The 21,007-nt window shown below is 40.3% G+C and overlaps 1 protein-coding gene and 1 long non-coding RNA gene across 2 annotated transcripts; one reads left to right on the forward strand and one right to left on the reverse strand.

The window, feature by feature from the left end:
• Positions 1-1,003: 1,003 nt before the first annotated feature.
• On the reverse strand, positions 1,004-4,165 carry LOC144987240 (uncharacterized). Its single transcript, XR_013651111.1, has 2 exons — positions 2,579-4,165; positions 1,004-2,183 (listed from the first exon to the last, which is right to left on the reverse strand). It is a non-coding gene; the product is annotated as an uncharacterized LOC144987240 (long non-coding RNA).
• Positions 4,166-4,586: 421 nt separating this feature from the next.
• On the forward strand, positions 4,587-20,541 carry chrnb1 (cholinergic receptor, nicotinic, beta 1 (muscle)). The gene is made up of 11 exons (XM_004079715.5): positions 4,587-4,801; positions 6,352-6,485; positions 8,653-8,697; positions 8,839-8,948; positions 10,153-10,261; positions 10,329-10,473; positions 11,157-11,342; positions 11,624-11,847; positions 15,595-15,770; positions 19,425-19,572; positions 19,651-20,541. Exons 1-11 carry the CDS (start codon positions 4,741-4,743, stop codon positions 19,807-19,809), a joined length of 1,497 nt encoding a protein of 498 aa, XP_004079763.1. The 5' UTR covers positions 4,587-4,740; the 3' UTR covers positions 19,810-20,541.
• The last annotated feature ends 466 nt before the right edge of the window (positions 20,542-21,007 follow it).

The raw sequence follows: 21,007 nt of genomic DNA on the forward strand, positions 1-21,007 counted from the left end.
CTTCTTCTACTGGACACCTTTAGCCCCTTGATGATTTTCTTCTCACACAGAATTTCCTCTGGAACGTTACGTTGAATTGCATTGTGTTGCGTTGCATTGTGTTGCATTGCGTTGCATGAGGAGTCAGTCTCATCCCTCCTCCCCCCACGGTGGTCCCAGGGGAGTATTTTTTTCCTGCCACCACCGTGGCTGTGTCCGAATTACCGCCCTAACCACTATATAGTGCACTATATAGTGCGGTCGCCATTTTGTAGTGCTGTCCGAATCTACAGTTCAAAAATCATGTGCACTAGAAATTTCCCAGAATTCTCTACGAAAAACCAGTGTGGATCGATGCTCACTCGATCGGCGAATATTGCCCAGAATGCACTGCATTCATACCAGAATGCATTGCGTGTGACCCACAATACACTGCGCTTGAATTATTCGAAGATGGCGGACGGTTGCGCAAGAAAGAGGACTTAAAAATGTAAGTATATTTAAAAGTATCAAGTATCTGTTGTAAAATATATTTGTAAATACGTAAGATGATGTGTTTAATGTGTTATATTCCTCAATCGACTATCTATATTGTTTTGAAGCTCATCAATTTCGGTAATGCTAAAACTAACGCTAGCGCGAATTAGCGCCGAATGCTAAAAACAAACGCTGTTGATATTATATAAAAAATGAGTGAGTTCTAACCGTAGTAATAAGTTATTAACACATTTTTTAAATGTGTTTATATATGTAGGGACTGACGAGGATAAGGAAAATCTGATCCATCTGTGGATGGAGAAAGATAGCCTGTTTGTTATCAGGCAAGCTCGTGCCGGATGGGAGTAAGAGACACTTGATCAGATTTGTATTTATTTATCATTAAACTGTAATCGTTGTCATGTTGGGGTAAAGGTTGTTGTTGAAAGAGGAGAGGAGGAAAGAGCACGAAGGGACAAAGAGTGACAGGAGAGTCTGTTAAGGTTACCTGAGTTTAAAATATTGTTCACAAAATGTAACGTCGTCGTTGTTTTTGCAATTTGTTTAATAAATGCAGGAACAAAAATGAATTATTTACATGCATTATTTAAATCTGAGCCATTTTTAACAATCTCAAAAGAATTTTCATATAAATATCAAATGTACATATTTACATTTTCGTTTTATATGTTAACATTTATTTTTATACATCTTAACAATAATCCTGGTCTTCTAGAGTCATGTGTGTCACAGTTGGAGCTAAAAGGAAAGCAGAGATTTGTCCTCGCAGACGAACGCCACTTTACCCGTCCTACTGGTTCCTGGTCCTACTGGTTCAACATCTGTGGCTCCAAGCAGTCCCCTTCGCTGATGCACAGATTGTGCAGAACTGAACTGCAGGCAATGATTTTCATTGCAAAGGTTGGTTTTACTTCCAGTTCCCCCAGAAGTATTGCTCTCCTCCTCATCTTCATAATGCCAAATGCTCTCTCCACCACAGAGTGTTCCTTGGCGTGGTGCTGGTTGTAACGGGCCTGAACCGCATTCCTCATGGGTTCCCATAGGGTGTCAGCAGCGTGATGGGATGAGCAATGCAGGGATACCCACCATCACCCAAAAGGATCCTTCAGGTGGGTAATGTTTGATTTACATAAATTGGGCTTTTACGTAGAACCTGTGAACTGTGGACTGATCCTTGATTCCCAACAAAAATATCTATAAATTTGGTATTAGAGTCACATACAGCCTGCAGTTGAATGGAATAAAAAGTTTCTTGTTAAAATAACAAGCTGCATTTTCTTTTAGGGCCTTTATTCTTATGTGGCAGCCATCAGTGTTCCCCACGACCTTTTGGAAGGTGCAAGAACAAGCGAGCTGCTAAAAAACCAGAGGTGACTAATGGCAGTTCATTCCCACTGGATGCTGGGTGACCCTGCTCGTCAGCTGGAGGATGCGGTCTGCCGCTCACCGTGGCATGTCAAAGGCCCTGGTTACCACGCCGTAAGATGCGCCACACGCCAGCCAGAAAAGAAACACCAGGACCTCAGTCTCCTGTACACCCCCCCAGAGTGTGAGGAACCCGAAGCTGCTCCACCAGATGCTCAATGGTCCTGCGGGTCAACCGATCTGCGGGTCTGCCGGTCTGGTCTTGTGTCGGACTGACCATCAGCGTGAAGGGCCACGACAGACACCTTTATGTTGGCAAAGCAGTAGAGATGTGGAAGACCCTGTAAAATAGAAAAATAATTATTTCATTGAGAAAATTAAATCTGATTTTTTTTTAATGTTTCGTTTTATTCTGATGTCTTAAATTTTAGTTTATGACGTATTTATAAATGCTGGAAAATCTCGTGGGTTTATTTTTGGCTGGGTTTTTGGATTTTTATATAAATATTTAAAAATTAAAGTATTTTTGTTTAAAACAAGTGATATGGTTTGACTCTGAATAAAAAATACTAAACTTTGATCTCACAAGTGTTTCATGTAGTTAGACTATACAACTCATAATCCAGTGTTGAAAAATAATGTTAAAAAGTCTTACCCAGCTGACTGTGTAACCTTGAGCACAATTAGTAACAAATGCTTAAATTTAACTAATAAAAAAACTTTAAGTTTAACTCACAGGTTGTTCATGTCTGGTCAGGGGCATCCAGAGGAAATCTTCTGAGACGTCTGTTCCTCCTTGCTGTCCTGTGATGCTGCATATCTGCTCGTTTTTGGTTTGATCCCATGAAAAACGGTTGAATTATTGCCAGGAACACGGACAGATTCATATATAAAGCTATTTTCAGTAAGGTAGAAGATAAAACTACAGAAAAAAAATGCCTCCTCGCAAGAGCCCGTAAATCGTTCAGCGGCACAAAAATAAATATTGCCATGGACTAATGACATGAGGGTTTATTTATCAGCAAATACATAAAATCTACACCAATGTGTTTGTAATCTTATTATTTATAAATCAGCCACGTTTTCCATGATCAGAAAACAGCAGATTCATAAATAGTCTTCATAAAATGTTCATATTTATTATATTTTTACTTTGACAAATGGGTGTCATTCTCGGCGTCAAATAGAAGTAGTTCCCCTCCAGACCAGGTGGTGGCGGTAATGCGCCACTTTGTTTTCGTGCCAAGCGCCATTCGAAAACACCCGAAAGAGAAAACTAGTGAGCACGGGTGTCCGAATTGCTTTGAAAATTCAGAGAACTATATAGAGAACTATATAGTGCCGCACTATATAGGGTTTTAGTAGTTAGTGGTTAGGGGAGTAATTCGGACACAGCCCGTGTCTTCAACATTTATTTTGAAACCCACACCTGTTTCCTGTTCCTCTAGCTTTTAACAGTTCAGATATTAACACATTGAAGGACTGGAAATAGAACTCCTGCGTGAAGCTTGCGTTGCGTCATGGAGGACAGGACTTGAGACGCAGACATGATGGAGGTGGTGTAAACAGTACGACTGATCAATAAACATTTTAATTTTTTGTGTCAACAGAGACGTATCGCAGATGGACCAGTGGAAATCAACCTTTAGGCTACCTACACACCGCCTCGGCAACGCGCGTTCAAGCGACCACTTCGGATAAAAACTCTATAAAAATGCTTCCGCGTCCAAAATTCTTGAGTAGCACATTTTCAAGACCTTTTCCGGGCTCTACGTGTAAAATCACAGCCATTCAAAACACATTGGAAGTTAAACCAGGTCAAACCTTGACCAATCAGGGACTCAGATTTGGTATTGGGGTATGAATGGCGTCCTTTTCAAACCACGGAAATATCAACCATTAAAAAATTGATCATGAAGAAGAAAGAAGAAAAAATGTTTAAAAAAGAAGATGACAAACAACACAACTGATCTGCAGGTACGTTGGTGCTGCGAGATTCTGCAGTAAGTCTGACAGGACAACAATGCTCTGCCAGCTTTCCTGAAGGGGGCAGCACAGCGATCATTCGCTAGTCTCAGGTAACGACAGCCCATATGCTAAACACGTTTTCTTGAACCTGCGTCACTGCCTGGTGTGAATGTAACATAAGAGTTCATCTTAATATTTTCTTCTTTATTCATTCCTTCTCCTCTTCCCTCTCTTCTTTTTCACACCTAAGCCACTCCATACGCTCTTCTCTACGTCTGTCCCGCCCCCACCTGTTCATTTTTATTTATGTCTCTCCAACTGTCCTTTTATCTCCTTCAGGACATCTAATTACCAGTAAGTGGGCTTATTTTGAATATAATTGTTGTAACAACAATTACAGTCATAAGATAAAACTGATAAAATACCAGAATGCGGGCAAAAGTTTGAGTTTTTTCACTTATTGAGAAATCTGTTCACATAAATGTTAGTAAATGTTCATCCCAGAAATTAGGGGAAAAAACTTCCATTTCATCGGTTCACTAAAATGTAAGACTTAAAGAGACTCAAAATGTTTTTACATCGTTGACTTTATGAACAATCCAATGTCTTAGACTGATACGGTGACATCAACACATCCAATACATAAACAGAAGTTTGACCTAGATTAACCCAAATGGGTTTTTGTCCACAGAAGGTCATGTGAGCCAGAAAAACTGTAAGAACATTTCTGGTTTGTTCATATTGTGTCAGTGTGATTAACCACCGTGGCCAAACTTAGGTTAACTCCCAACGCCCCCCTCCCTCTTGGAGGTAATTGGAGCGCTTGCACCAGTTGTTCAGGCTGTCTTGACTGACAGGCAACAAAAGGACCCAAACAAACCGGTGTTCTGTTCCTGTTGGCCGCATACGAGTGAAGAACAGGACGCTGACATGAAGAACCTGGACGTGTTCTTGTTGGCATGTTGCCTTCACGGCCTGAGCACTTTAGGAGGTAAGGCAAAAATTATCCGTATGGCCTTAAGACCGTGTCACACAGCCACTACGCATGTTTTGTGCCATATTGCATGGAGGAAAATTGGTAAGACGTGAACATACGTGGAAGTTGACGTCTGTTCGTGGACATTTCCACAGATGCATCACGAATGAACTACGTTAAAACAATGGAAGACACACGAATAAATAAAAAGAAGAACACATAAATCAACGTAACACATGGACCATGCTGGATTATTGTGCTGTTTACATGCATCATTTTAATATGTTCACCGCATACGCGGTATATATCAAGGTTTTACATCGACGGTTCATGAATGAAAGGTTTGTTTGACATACGTGGTACGGTCATGGAAAGCCACAAATTTGCATAGGCATCTTGCAAAAATTACGCACAATTTCGTAAGATTTAAGTAATAATTCCATATAAAGTACGTAAAGACCCGTCGGCCAAAACCCTCGACGGACACCTGCGCACATCGACGAATGACGAACCCAAGAAATACTTATGGATTACGTATCTGGCATGTAATACGAAAGACCATAATTTAATTTGTGGAAAATACGCAAAATGTACTAAGTGGCTGAGTGACACGACCTTTAGTTACATATCTATGTATATCTAGGAGTTGATTTGTAGAGGTTGCTGTGGGTGTTTGGGTTGGAGGGTTGTAGACAGGTCAGGCCGCATCTTAAGGTGAGAACAGTTGTGTTGTAACCCTTGTGCTATCCTAGGCACTTTAACATTGGGAGTTGATCATCTAGACCCCACTAGACAGTGCACTGCACCTTTTTTCTTCAATGATTTGTGATCTTCACTGGTGTCCATGGATTACATGAAATCTTTCCACCTTTATCCACCTTTGTCATGGTAGGGAGAACACGTCAATGTAAGGGTGGGGTCATCTAAGATAGCACAAGGGTTAAAACTTCCCATCTCATAAGACGTCATAAATTGGGACGTACCATTGTTGAGTGTGGGGTAAGTGTATCGTGAAGTATTTGTAATAGAAGTTGTACGCACTGACGTACTGCTGAAAAGGTCAATGGTGCATAGTCAATAGTAAGGTAGCCTCTTACTGACTACTTGCGAGTCACGGACGCACAGGTGAGCAGGTGACACCTAAGTGTCGATAGGATGTCCACAGAAACAATGCACTGATTCTCTGTTTTCTTTACTCAGTCCGGATGCACAGCAAATGAGAAGTCCGTACAATCCACCTGTGTCGCGCCTACCTTACGCTAACTTACCCTTGCGTGTTGTAACAGTGTTCGCTACGACCTGTCTCCCGCAGCATGCCTGTAGACAAAAATGTGCATGAACATTTTTACTCCACATGCTCACCTATAGCGGTCTATGACCTTGCTATTTCCTGTGGGCCACCTGGGTGTCCCATACAGGTTTGCTCTCAGACAGACAGCCCATTTTCACCTGTATAGACAGAAGTGACGAAGGCTTAAGGCAAAAATAACAAACCAAAAGTAGCAAACCAACCAAGTTTTTTTTCTTACCATGAAAATTTTTTTATGTTTGGTCTCGTCTCTTAGGTGCTGCTCAGGTGGAACAGGCTCTGATGAAGAGTCTCTTCTCAGACTACAACCTGAAGGTCCGTCCGGCTCATGTTCCCGAATCGAGGGTTGTGGTTCGCGTGGGAATGATCCTCTCCTCGTTTGTTGGACTGGTGATGATGCCAAACGCATTTTTTTTATGGTTGTTTACGGTGTTCTTGTGTCCATCTGTCAGACAATGCCAAATCTGTTGGAATTACATTAGTTGCGTAAACGGTTGAAGACGTACAGCAGTCCAAAGTGTTTTACTTGGTGGCAGCTCCAGTGTTAAAGGTGTTACGTTTGTCACTATTCAGAGCAGAATAATCAGGCCTTGTGACTCTCCCCTGTTGGAAAAGGGGAACCCCCACTAAAATGTTCACAAAATGTCACCTGTGAGTGTCGTTTGGAATTTGTTTCCAACACTTCAGCGATAAAGACGCCTTCCAGGTCCTCCATCTCAGCCTCTGCGGAGAAATCTGCTAGTCAGCCTCTTGCTTTCTGACGCGTCAAGGTCTGCAATCATGAGAACTCCAGTGAGTGCAGCTTTTTTGATGTTTACCTCGTTCGTCTTCAGGTCTGCTGATGCAGTCGATTCAATATGGATGTGTTTCAACTTCAACACAAACGCACAGGCAAAGCCGTAAAACAAGCCTGTGCCTTTGTTGAGTCTGTCTGTAAATCTTAAAATTTACTGTTAGGGTCTAAACTTAGCATTAACTTAACAACTTTATCCTCCTTCTTTCTTTTTGATACATAAACTAGTGCTGATTCAATGAGGTTCATTGTGTCTATGAATTAAAATACGTACTTAAATTATTTTTTATCTGACACTGGTCTGTTTTGTTTTGTAAAACGAACCGACATGTTTCGGTGGAATACCTTCCGCCTTCGTCAGGGTCGTCGACGAAACATGTCGGTACGTTTTACAAAACAAAACAAACCAGTGTCTGATAAAAAATAATTTAAGTACGTAATAAACTAGTGCTCTCATGCGATTAAATAAATATAACCTGTAACGAATAATCATATTAATACATTTTTACTCTAACGTAAAAAATTGCTGCGAAAAGGCTGATTTTGAGGCATTTTTCTGTTAAATTTGTGAAATTATGGCACAAGAAAAAGATTAAAATGTAACTTTAAAAAAGTGGCTATCGTGACTTTGTTTTATTGAAATATAGTTTTGCTTCATTATATGGACAAAATCAAGCAGGAAGTGGTGAACTATTTTGATGTTAAGAAGAGGTCAGAGTGGGCAAAACAGCCGTTACCATGACAATGCGTCACACCACGTATTAAATAGTCCGCTTTTTGTTAAACACAATTTTAACCATAACAAGACTAAAGTACTAACTATTGATTTAATATTTCTTTCTTTCATAAGTGACCGTGGTATAAGCGGGATAATGCCTTTAGAGGTAACCAAAGTCTGAGTGTTTTTTCCTGCAGAACCTTGACTGGAAAATGTAAAAAAAAATTCTTGTTTCCTGAAAAAAGGACTTTAAGGCCATGACACACAGCCACTTCATACATTTTCCACGCATTACACTTTGGTCTTACATGAGTGAAATACGTAATTCATACGTGTTTTTTGCGTTCGTCATTCGTCGAGGGGCACAGACGACCACACAAGTAATTCCCCCAAAAATAACTTTTAGCATGAACTAGGCCTGTCGATATGAGGAAAACTTGCGATATATATATTAATGATCCGGGTTGCGATAACGATAGAACTTGGTATGTGAACAAATAGAAAAACAACCAAAAACATCATTCCCCTTTCATTGCAACAGTTTAAAAATTATACCCTAAATGACACTCGTTGCCATAGAAGACGAGCATCTAAGATAAAAGGGCTCCATCTGATTGGTCAACACGTGAAGGCGTCCATCTGATTGGTCAATGCATAGATAGATTTATTTGATTCGTTAAATACTTTAAGCTGCCATAAGATTCTTTTAGCATATTTAAGGTAATCATTTATTGCAATTTGCGCCGTCTTTTGCGATATGCATATTGCACAAATGTCGTGATAACGATAAATTTGCGATATACTGTGCAGGCCTAGTATGAACACAACCTTGGATACTAAGACTCACCTCCTGACACAAGCAGTTAATATCCCAGAATGCATTGTGGTAACACATGACCAACAAATGAGACTTTCTGCCTCTAAATATCCATTCCACAAAGAATCCTGTAATCCTGATGTAATTTGAGTCTTAATTATTATGTGTTAATAAAAACACACATTTAAATGTTTTTTTTTTAATATTTGAGCTTTTTGTTTCTTTCCAGAACATGAAAAATGAAGAAATGAGCACAACAGTCGTCATGAACCTGGTAGGTTGACTTTAAAATAATCCAGCCGCTGCTGTTGTCTAGGAAATAAATGTATCTATTTTCATCAGCGCCGTCTTGCTGTTTCAGTTTACATTTCGTTTGACATAACGTTAAAAATTCCTTTTTTTTAATCTCAAACAGGAATGGACAGATTACCGCCTGACATGGAATCCCAAGCAGCATGATGGGATTAAGATGTTGCGAGTCCCCTCTGGGAAGGTGTGGCTTCCTGATATTGTCCTCATTAATAAGTAAGCAGCAGCGAATGACATCTGTATTCAGGTCTGTTTTCTGCCCGTATGTTTGTTTGTTTCTTTGCCATACTTTGCTCCTCAGATTAACTGCTTTGTCCTAATCTCACTATTACGACATCTGTTTGGACTACAAATAGTCCAACAATGTCAAGTATTTAAGAATTTGTAAGTATCAAAGGCATCCTTAAAGATAGACTGGACCGGTTCAAAAGTAACCAGTTAAAATAAAGTAAAACTTACGCGACCATGATAATCATAACGTCTTTATAACTAAAGACCGACCGATTAAGGGCCAAACATTGGGGCTTTTATTACCTGTGGTCAAGGCTATTACTCACAAAAACATCTGGTAGTAGGGAACGGTCCAAAGAATGTACGGAATTGGACAGATGTAATTTGACATATAAATAAAAATGTCAAATCCTGTGGTTGTGTGACCTAAAGGCTCATTGACTTTATATTGTTTCCAAACAACGACCAACTAGACACAAAACACATCTGTCAGTCCTAGGAACACGCCCACAGTCACCTGTCAATCAAAAGGCAAGGCTCCTATTCCTCTGTTTTATCAAATGTATCGCTAGTGAAGATATTTTAGATGTTGAATGTATCTACATTTTCAAAAATGGTTTGAACCAATGTTTAAGACTGTTTAACTATGCTGAGAAGTTGGGGCATTTTGCATTGAAGTGAATTGGGAAAATGGATTAGACTTTGTCACAACGGTCCTTACAGGTGGACTCAACACGTTGTTGTGAAAACGTATGCAACACGCAAGGGTATGTAAGCGTGAAGTAGGTTAGAAGCAAGCGCGTCGTACAGGTTTTTTCTGCGGACCGTGTAGGGAGTGCTGTTCATGTGATAAATGCGTGTTCACTTCTTTCAACTTGACTGGTAGAAATGAGGAAATTAGACATTCAGAGTGTATAGCTTGTGTGGCTAACCGAGGGTTACATGTGTACTTGCTTGCTTTTGATGTTTGCACGTGGTCAGTAAGGGACTAGTATATGCACATTGCTCATGACTAGATTGTAGTGTAAGGACACCGAATGAGCACATCCCCGGTACGTAAAAAGTGCATGCAACTTACATTAGCCCAGAAATATAAAGACAAATGAGAATTTTCTCAAAATTTAGAATTTTCTTTTTGCTTTTTATAGTAGCTTAAAGAACCTATGGATAATCCGCCTTCTATGTACAGTAACGACGGCGTATTTGATGTGGCGCTGCGCGTCCACGTTCTGGTCTACAGTGATGGCAGGATAACCTGGACGCCTCCTGCTCTGTACCTCAGCTCCTGTGGAGTCAAGGTGGGCATGCATCCTGCAGGTGGTTGAATTTTTATGTTTTGCTAACGCCTGACTCTTTTGTTTCCAGGTAACATACTTCCCCTTTGACTGGCAGAACTGCACCATGCAGTTCCGCTCATACACCTACGACTCTACGGAGATCGACCTACAGTACGCTTTAGACTCTAAGGGCAAGGAGATCCGGGAGATCCAATTGGATGAAGGCTTCAGCGGTAGGTATTGATAGCTCTAGCTTTTCTGCTTCCTGTGTCCTAAAATGCCATATATGTCTACTTTCATAGAGTATTAAGACTGTCTCACACAGCCTCTACACAGATTTTACGCATTTTCCATGACTGAAATTTCTGTCTTTGGTTATACATGCGTGATTTACGTAATTCACACGTGTTACTTTTGATCGTCATCTGTCAACATGCGTAGAGGTATGTAGAGGGTTTCGGCCGTTCAAATTTTTGGTCTCTTCAGAATTTGTGTGTATTTACGTAGTTTATTCATAATTATTACATAAATCTTACGCAATTGTGGGTAAATTTGGGGCTATCCACAACCGCTCCACGTATGTCGAATGGACTTTCCACGGATGTACCACATAAGTTTAACTTTTATATTGCGTACACTTTACACATATCACATTAAGATTGTAATTGATACACGTTCATGCCCTACTTTTATTTGTACTTCTTCCATGGTTTTGACTTGGTTAGTTTCTGATACATTGGGGAAAATTTCACGTACAAACCACAACTTTTCTTATTTTTTCATGAACATTCATGTGTGACCAATTTTCATCTCGCACAAAACGTATGTATGGGGCTGTGGGACACAACCACCAACCTTCAGTTGACAGTTACCAACTTTTTAAATGGTTTTCCAATTCTTTCAAATGTTTCTAAAGAAAGCGGAGAGTGGCACATCAGACACAAACCGAGCAGAAAGATCATGAAAGACGACCTCTATGAGGAGATGACCTTCTACTTGATCATTGAGAGGAAGCCTCTGTACTACATCATCAACATCATCATCCCATGCATCCTCATCACCATTATAGCCATCTTTAACTTCTACCTTCCTCCTGATGCAGGTACACACTTTACAGAAATATTAACAGATGTTATTTCAGGTTTTCTAGCATTGTTTTGGTATGAAATTTGCCAAAAGGTCTGCTAAATAGGAAATTTGAATAAAAGATTAATAGATAAAACTACCACTTACAGTACGTCCATCCGTCTGTCAATCTATCTATCTATCAATCTATCGATCTATCTATTTACTTTTGTACTTGTTATTTTGTGACTTCTTTGTTTTAGAAACTGCTTGTTGGTTTTGAAGTCAAAGTCACTTGATGTGGTTTCCCTCCTGCAGGTGAGAAGATGGGTCTCTCCATTAATGTCCTGCTCACCCTTACTGTGTTCCTGCTTCTGCTGGCGGACAAAATCCCAGAGACCTCACTGGGCGTTCCCATCATCGTCAAGTACATCATGTTCACAATGATCCTGGTCACGTGCTCTGTCATCCTGAGTGTGGTTGTCCTCAACCTGCACCACCGCTCGCCCAACACCCACATGATGCCCATGTGGATCCGTAAGGTCAGCCTCCACAGTGTGAAGTGACTGTAGGTTGAAGTGTGTAGCACGAAAGTTGTACCGCTTTAGGCACAACATAAAACATAAAAATCACAAACATAGGCACAAACATAGAAATCTGTAAATAAAAACAAAAAAATCCCTACAATCAGTAGTTCAGGTCCTGTGGTTGCATAGCCAGCCCCCATCATGATCCCTTCACCACTGTGCTTTAACTTTTCCACACAGGTTTATTGATTGTTCCAAAGCTTCCTTCAAAATATCACCAACTGTATCCCTTTTGGGGTCACGGGGTTGCTGGAGCCTATCCTATCTACTGTTGACCAAAGGGGGGGTTCACCCTGGAATGGTTGCCAGTTCATCGCACAGCCACAAAGTGAAACATTATAAAATTTTAGCATATTTTGCACACATCCCATCAGCTTTTAGCTCATCTGCATCTTCTCTTTATCCTGTTTAGCCTTTGAAGGTTATTGTTATTTTTAAAACCTGATCAAAATGGATTTTTCTTCTAATTAAATAGCTGTTTATATCTGTAATATGTGGACTAATTCACACAAAACAGAGCTAGGAGAATTTTGAAAGCATTTGGCTCAGAGGCCGGACTTTGGACATGCTTGACCTAAAGAGAAGATGAAGAAAACACTTTTTTTTTTTTTTCTCACTTGCTTTTATAATATCATACAAGCTACAATTACCGAAAGCCAAAGTGGCGATGAAACGGAGTGAATGTGTATTGGACAGGATCACAATATCAACAAGCTGCGTCAGATATAAATAAAAATAACATTATGTGTTCTAATAAAATGTCAATCTGGATACAAAAACAGTTCTACAAAAAAACTAGATGGAGGTTGTTTTTAGAACAAACAAACCAAAAGGATGTTTGCTGTCACCGCCTGGTTTGACAGTGAACTTGTAGAATCTGAGATTTTCTTTTTTTAGAGGTAAAATTACAGGGATTTTAAATAATCTGATTCTGATGATGTAAAAGTAGAAAAGTTCATCCCCAAATCCACAGCATCCTATTTACGTTTAACCGCCACCTACATTTGCAAAAGCAGTATTGACAAAACCAGGACAGACTTACTTCTGCACTCACATTTTTTTCATTTGAAATTAAATCAAAGAATATATCAGCTTCACAACAGACACATTTTTCAGCTCTTATCGCTCGGCTGCTTCCCCCGTCTCCGTCCTTCTGCTTCCCCTTGTGCTCCTTTTTTTTATTTTTTGCCAGTTCAGCTAAAAGAGCTACTGATCCGAAGAGATGCGAGTTTTTCAGTCTTGAGCAAACAGAGAGGAGCTCAGTGACATGAAAACACAATATCAGCTGCAGTCAAGAAGCAATGTCTTGGTAAATGAAATGAGGCTCTCTGGGGGCCAGTTTCCTCTCTGTTATCTTCAGCCAATCATGAGTCAATGCTGTGGGGAATCCACAGAATGCCACATAGGATCAATAAAGATACATTTTTAATCAATGTCTTCGCAAAAATTGTTGCGAAAATTGCTTTCAGATGAAAGACAAATGACCCTAATGTAAATAAACCCGATCTTTCTGTCTTTATTGTTAGCGGATGTAGTTTGATGGATTAGTTATTTGTTAAGTTTGACATAGCTAAAGTCTTAGTCACATGCACCCTCACTCTTCTGCAGGCTTTGGTTGTCTGGGTCCATGGAGGGTTGTAGAGAGGACAAGTTGCATCAGATGCTACGTTCACATTGACCTCTGCAACACATGTTCAAGCAGCGACTTTCAATGAAAATGTACTGTAAACGCACGTTTCGGCCTCCCCATATAAAACTCTGCCATTCACGCGTTCGCTATGGACGTTTTTTAGACCATTGGTTTACTCACGTTGACACGTGTTGAAAGTTAAACCAGATTCAACTGGTGGTGATGTATGGATAGCTTAATATTTAAAACATTTACACATATGTCTAACAACTTCTCATGCATGTGTGGTGTATACCTTTTATGTCGCGTATACGGTGCACATTAAAATTATGTAATAGATGCACGAATTACTATAGAATTGCATAGAAACAGCGCAATAATCACACACGGTTCATGTCCTATGTTGATGTTCTTTGCGTGGTTTATTTCTTCTGTGGTTTAAACGTGGTTCATTCTTAATACATCTGTGAAAATTTTATACGTTTATTCAAGTCTGACCAATTTTCATCTGTGCTGTATGTGCAAATGTACATAGTGGCAATATAAAAACACATTGAGGGAGTTGGAACAGTAAAATACTAAAAAAGGTGCAGATCTTTTAAGTAAAAAAAAACCTTTTTTTAAAGAAAACCAATCTTATCTACAAATAATCCTATCTGTTTTTGGATTGTAAAATTTGTCACCACATCTTTATTGCCTGCAAGGTAGAGAAAAATGTAATGTACTTCAAAGGACAAATAAAGTAGCCATTTACAGCAGTTATCATATTGATCTACTGTCATATTTGACCCAGGCATGTGCACTCAATCCTTTGATATTCCTTTGAAAAGGAGCTGCCGCTGAAACAGCAGAAATCCCGTCTGACAGATTCATAAAAAGCAATCATTTCATTCCTATTGGGACGTATCAAACAGAATTTCTGTGCTTCACTCAGCCAGACTTGGAGGTGTTCCAGTTCATCTCCGTCTTCTTTCTCTTTACTCAGAGTTGCTTGCGGTGTTCAAGGACATCCGACCAGGTTTCTCCACCCATGTCGTTTGTTCTCAGAGGTTATCTCAGTGATAAATTTGACCTTTGGACTCGTTTTTTTCAGCCGTTATGACCGAATACAGAACAATAATATTTCATCTGTCCTATAAATCAGTGCTTTGCAGGCGGAAGAACGTTTACCCCTTCGGTACTTTGGTTCAGTGCAGGAGGTAGATGGAAAACTGTCCCTGATACAATAGTTGTCTTTGTATTGCGTTAAAAACTGGATGAACATGCCTGAAGGTTTGCATTAAAAAGAATTAGCATTACGATTGTAGTATAGGTGGAAAATTGAAAGACATTGGTTAAACTTCATAGTACTTTTAGTTTGTCTTCAGTTCATTGTTCATTCAAACAAATGGAGGCCAAAACTAATCCTTTAACACCGGAGCTTTAGCTTATTCCTCTACAACTGTTTATGCAATTGACAAAATTCCAACGAATTCTTAAGGTAAGAAAAGCAGCTATGCACTGTTGTGCAATACTTTACAAGTGTTTATCCATTTGCAAGCCAATGGATTTGGACGCAGAGAAAAGCAGCTTTGTACCGATTAAACTTTAATATCTCTTGGAACTAAGTTATTTGCGCAAACGGTCGAAGATTTCTGGTAGTTCGAAGAGTGTGTTATTTTGTGTCCCTTGCAATAGCTCCGGTTAAAAAGAGGACCTTTAGTGAAGACGACATTTATTAGGGTATTCTGTTTAAAAACACTTTTGTGAAGCAACTCTACGATGGCGCCAAAGGTCAAAGTTCTGAGGAACAGGCGCAGAAAGAAGAAGTTTTAAGAACAAAAGTTAAGCTTGTCCTTCAGAAAAGATGCAGTACATTAGTATTAGTTAACCCTTTATCATCAGAGATGAAATAATACACGCTTGTTGACCTTCCATAACTCTTTGACCGTTGACGGGATTAACGTGAATCGACGCAATCTAATCCTTGATCAAATCTAACGCAGCAATTTAGGCAATGTGTTTCATGATGTAGTAGTAGTTCATCATAAAAATGTTCCCTCTTGTCTGTTTTACCTCCTCTCTTCACTCAGATCTTCCTCCACATGCTGCCACCATATCTGTTCATGCGGCGTCCAAAACAAGAGAACCTTCAGTACCTGGAGAGTGTTCCACGCCGGGAGATGAAAGTCATGGCCATCAGCAAAGCTGCAGACGAATACTTCATCCGCAAACCCGACTCCTCCATCTTGTTCCCCAAACCGAACAGGTGAGCGGGTCTCTGTTTTTTGCTGCTTTGGAGCTTTTCCGTTGCTGGCACGTTTACCGCTGCCTGTTAAAGACAGATTTCCCTTTTTTTAACGGGTCCAGGTTCCTCTTCTGTCCCTTCATTGGACCGTTTCCCCTTGTCAAAGCAACTTTCTAAAGAAGTTTGTTTTTTGCTCATTTTGGTTGTTTGGGTTTAATTTTAGCGGGGTGTATCACGTGATGTTTGGTGTCGCGACTTTGACGTGCGTTAAGTGTGACGGATGTAACAGAGAGAATCCGGTCAATTTTCAAAATAAATTTTTTTTTCGAAAAAAACAATAAAATGGAAATTATTTTTTCCTTCTGTGCGTCCCGGTGCCAAGTGTCCCGCGGCCCGGTACCGGTCCGCGGCCCGGTGGTTGGGGACCACTGTTTTAGAGGATTGCTCAGAAATGCATGAATGGATCAAAATACCGCGTTGGGGTTGTTTTTATGAGGAATTAACATTATATTACACCTAAAAGCTCAAAATGTTCAATTTGCATGATATAGGCCATTGAAGGTGCATTAGATTGTAAAAACAAAAACAAACAATCTATTTTTGAACAAATTAAAGCATTTTAAGTCTACCTTATTGTTTAAAACATACTGTATGGGCCCCTTAATTTGTTCTGATTTCATCTTAGTTGGCAAGATTTGAAATTTAGGGTTTAGATGCACCAACAGAAAAATACATTTACCATAGTAACAGTTGACACGATCAACAGTAACAATACCATACTTTTTGTAAAGGTTGTATTCAGATTTTATGGCTCTTGCTGGATTGTGGTCAATGAGAAATCAAGCCAAATGGCTTTGTAAATCTCTAATCTAGAAAATTTTATATTTAGCGTCAATCCTCAGTTTTTGTCATTTAAACTAGCTAATCTTGGGGCGGACCTAGAAGATTTTATATGGGGCGGGGCCGAAGGGGGGGGCAAAGGACTTTTGACTAATGAGAACAGCAGAGTGGACAGCCATAACAAATGAAAGGATCGAAAATACAGATTTCTAATAGTTTTATTATTGCGACTTATATTAAAAAGGCAGTTTTTTCAGCTGAAGGTGAAAGTACTAACGCTCAAAGAAGCTTAAAGATCTGATCTTTGTCAATAATGACACAGCTTCCCCACATGCCCCCCAGTAGCTCCGCCCCTGCCACATGAAAAGTTTCAAACTTGTGTCTGCCTCTTGATTTTGATCAAAAATGTGTCAGTGTTAAACCGCTTTTTCATTGTTTTCTATGTGAAAACCAGCACAGAACATCTGGACAGAGGGATTTTTTTGCTGAAATAAGAACGTTTTTCCCAGTCTCACACTTAACTACCTGGATTGTAGGCAGAAGGGGGGATGCTTTGATCAACCAATTTGATGAGTAGCGTGTCTCCTTGGATCGGACGCAGGTTAAGTCTCAACCTCCCGAAAAGTCTATTTCTGCCCTCTGATGAAGAGATGGTCCAAACAACAGAAGGAAGAAGAAGGTTTGTGTGAGGCTGAATAGTTTCTTCCCTGAAGCAAGCGCACGTATTTCAGGTCATGGTCTTTTCACCTGCCACACTCGCTGGAGCAGCAGAGAAAGCAGCTGCTTCATGCTATGAATACCAAGCAGCTGCTGGAAAGTCACACACACTACACCGCCCTCTGCTGGTTAACTTTAAGCATGCAGTTCTTCTAAATTGATGTTAAACGTTCAACTGTATAATTCTTTGGTGTTTAATTTATTGTTTTTTTGAGTTTACTGTATTTTATTTATACTGAAATCTGTTCATCTAACCTTGTTTGGCTGTATATTGCTCCAAAATACCTCACTTATATTGTTTTATCCCTTGTGCTATCCTAGGTACTTTAACGTTGGGAGTTGGGTCATATAGACCCCACTAGAGAGTTCGCTGAACTTTTTTCTTCAATGATTTGTGATCTTCACTGGTGTCCATGGATTACATGAAATCCTTTCCACCTTTATCCACCTTTGTCACATTAGGGATAACACGTCAATGTAAGGGTGGGGTCATCTGGACCCCATAGGATAGCACAAGGGTTACAGAGATATTTTTGTTATTTAGCTCGACCTAACATCACATTCAAATAGAGCTTTTTATACTGTAAAATTCTCAAAAATATTTAACAAAAATTTTCTTTTTCATTTTAAATAAAAATATATCTTAAAAAAATCAAATCAGTTATAGATTAGTTTTATTTTTCAGCCAATGAGAGCAGGTCGAAAGGGGGCGATGGGGCGGTTAGTGCTTGTGGGCCACTCAACATCGCCTGTGGCTTTAACTTGTATTATAACTTTAACATCTCGGGCTGCAAAATTTCCCAAATTTGAGGCAAAAGTATCAAATGCTGCAGTTCATCAAACAACCACTGGAGGCTGGTGTCTGAAGAAAGTTATTTCTTAGTCTCCCATATTCATATTCGAATCATTTTTGGCTTGTCCCATTTCATTTTTGCTCCATTCAGAATCCATAGGATTGATGCCAGGAGTTCTCCGTCTGCTGTATGTACGTCTATGGCTATTTGTTCCCAACACAAATGCCACTGATGTTGTTTCTGTTTATATTCCAACAGTTTTTGTGTCAAAGCAACAATGAATCAAATTGTGTCCCATGTTGACCTATAGTTTTGTAACCGTCCTGTGAACATTTCTGAGTGACAGCAGAGTTATGAGGGTGCCAGTAGCACTTCTGTCCGCAGCTGCTGGCACCGCCAGAGCCGGTAACCAAGGAAACCAGTCAACACAGAAACACTCACACGTCCACACTGGCAGCTTCCTCACCGCAGCGGGCGGGTCAGCAGATGTGGGACCACAACGCCCCGACAGACGGTTTTAGGGGAAGAATCAGACCCCCTGGGAGGCCGATCCGAACTATAGCGAGATTTACATAAATTCCAACTACCCAACCCAACCCAAAAGAAATGTAAAAAGTTCATTTAACCTTTGTGCTATCCTAGGCACTTTAACATTGGGAGTTGGGTCATCTAGACCCCACAAGACAGTGCGCAAAACCTTTTTTCTTCAAAGATTTGTGATCTTCACTGGTGTCCATGGATTACATGAAATCCTCTTCACAGCATTCATTCAAACCCTTTCATGACTTAATTTTACTTTTCGTTGGAGCTTTACTAAATAAGTACTGGAGCTTGAGTTGCAGTGTTGACTTTCTTTAAACTATCGTAACTCTGTAGCCGTTACTGTAATTTCAACAGGTTCTGAATGGCAGAAAAGCAGCTTTGCTTCGATATGCTGCACTTTACAGTAGTTTACATCATCATCATAAATCAGACAACAGAAAAAACATATTTTTTTCTGCATCTGAATCCATTGGAATTACAATAATTGGGTTAACAGTTGAAGAGTTAACAATAGATCAAAGAGCATTTGTTGGCTGGGTAGCTCCGTTGGAAAGGTGAGAGGCTACCATGCAGGAATCCAGGGTTCAATTCCCGGAGGGGGATAAACAATGGTACAATTACCATATCAATGGTGAGCATGGGTCAAATGCGGAGAAGAATTCCCCATTGTGGGATCAATAAAGTATCAATTGTTTCGCCACGACAGCTCTGATATTGAGGGGTTAAAGGTCACAGGGCTCTGAAGATTGTCTGTTATTGGTCTGTGTGTGTGTTACTCCAGGTTCCATTCAGACGGGATGTACACAGATCTGAGAAAGTTCATCGATGGTCCGAGCACCTACCTCGCTCTTCCTGATGAGCTAAAGACGGCCATCGATGCCATCACATACATCGCAGAGGCTCTGCAGGCCGAGAAGGACTACGAAGCCGTAAGTAAAGCCCCGCCCTGATCTGTTTCCCTCATTTTCTTTTACTGTTTTTCATCACTGATGTGTTCCTGGCCGCAGCTAAAGGAGGACTGGCAGTTCGTGGCCATGGTGGTGGACCGCATGTTCCTCTGGATCTTCGTGGTGTTCACCACTCTGGGCACTTTGGCCATCTTCATCGACGCTAGCTTCAACCATACGCCCAAAGACCCCTTCAAGTCCCCGTGGGGCTCTTTTTAGCTCCCAACCAGAGCTCTAGAAAAGCTGGAACCTTTCTTTGATTTGAAATCTGAACACAATTCAACAACAGGAACTATCAGTACACAGTTAACCCTTGTGCTATCCTAGGTACTTTAACGTTGGGAGTGGGGTCATCTAGACCCACTAGACAGTGCTCTGAACCTTTTTTCTTCAATGATTTGTGATCTTCACTGGTGTCCATGGATTACATGAAATCTTTCCACCTTTATCCACCTTTGTCATGGTAAGGAGAACAAGTCAACGTAAGGGGGTGTCATCTAAGACAGCACAAGGTATAATGGGAGCCTTTAGACAATAAATGTGTTTGATTTTGTGCAAAAAATATTCCCTTTAGTAACCCTGAAAGGTTTGAACTATGAGCAGATCCTTTGACGGCCCAAACTCTACTACAACAAAGCTTAGCTGTTTTTATGCCTAAGTCTGTTGTTTTTCTTTCCTGATTACCAACAAACACTTCCCATTTAAAGTTGTCTGACCACAGAACCATTTAAAACTTTGAAACATTAGTTTATGTTTGACCCGCTTTAGCTACCAGAGGATTGAATTCACCAACAAGGGTTTGTGGAAGTAAATGTGCTCTTTTTGTGTCTAATTACAAACATTTCTCCTGTTTCTCTGAATCTTTTGTTTTACTTTGTAGGTACAATGGTTTGCAAATTGTTGTAAAGGAGCTTTTTTTAAAAGTATTAAACGGTAGTCTTACAGGTTTAAGAGCCTCTGCCCATCTTTCCTGCTGACTTTCTCTCTATTCTACGGTCACGAATACAACTGGCGTCACACAATGAGGAAGCGTAGGCAGAATCTGAAAGATTTTATGCCGCTGCCGATTAATTTTAAAAAATCAAGACGAGGTCATGAATGTAGATGGTAGCAGTCAGGCAGGGATGACTTCATAACAAAGTCAGGCGACAGCTGGGCGGGGGCGGCCGCATTTGCCAGCCGGCAGCAGCTCTGATTGGACGATGTGTAACCGTCTCCAGACGGCGGCCTTCCAAATGAAGTATTTATTAAATGTAAAACGGGCCATTCTGCACCGCTAGTCATTTCAAACACAGATTTTGAGCACACATTATAATCTTGTCAATTTACAAATTTACCAATTGTTTGACATTATGCCTGCCAAGAAAACCCAGCAAAGCCACAGCGCCCAAGAAGCTCAAGAGGTCCAACCACGGCA

This window comes from Oryzias latipes, chromosome 18 (assembly GCF_053564925.1).
Source record: "Oryzias latipes strain Hd-rR chromosome 18, Olatipes_Hd-rR_3.1".
Taxonomy (NCBI): Eukaryota; Metazoa; Chordata; class Actinopteri; order Beloniformes; family Adrianichthyidae; genus Oryzias; species Oryzias latipes.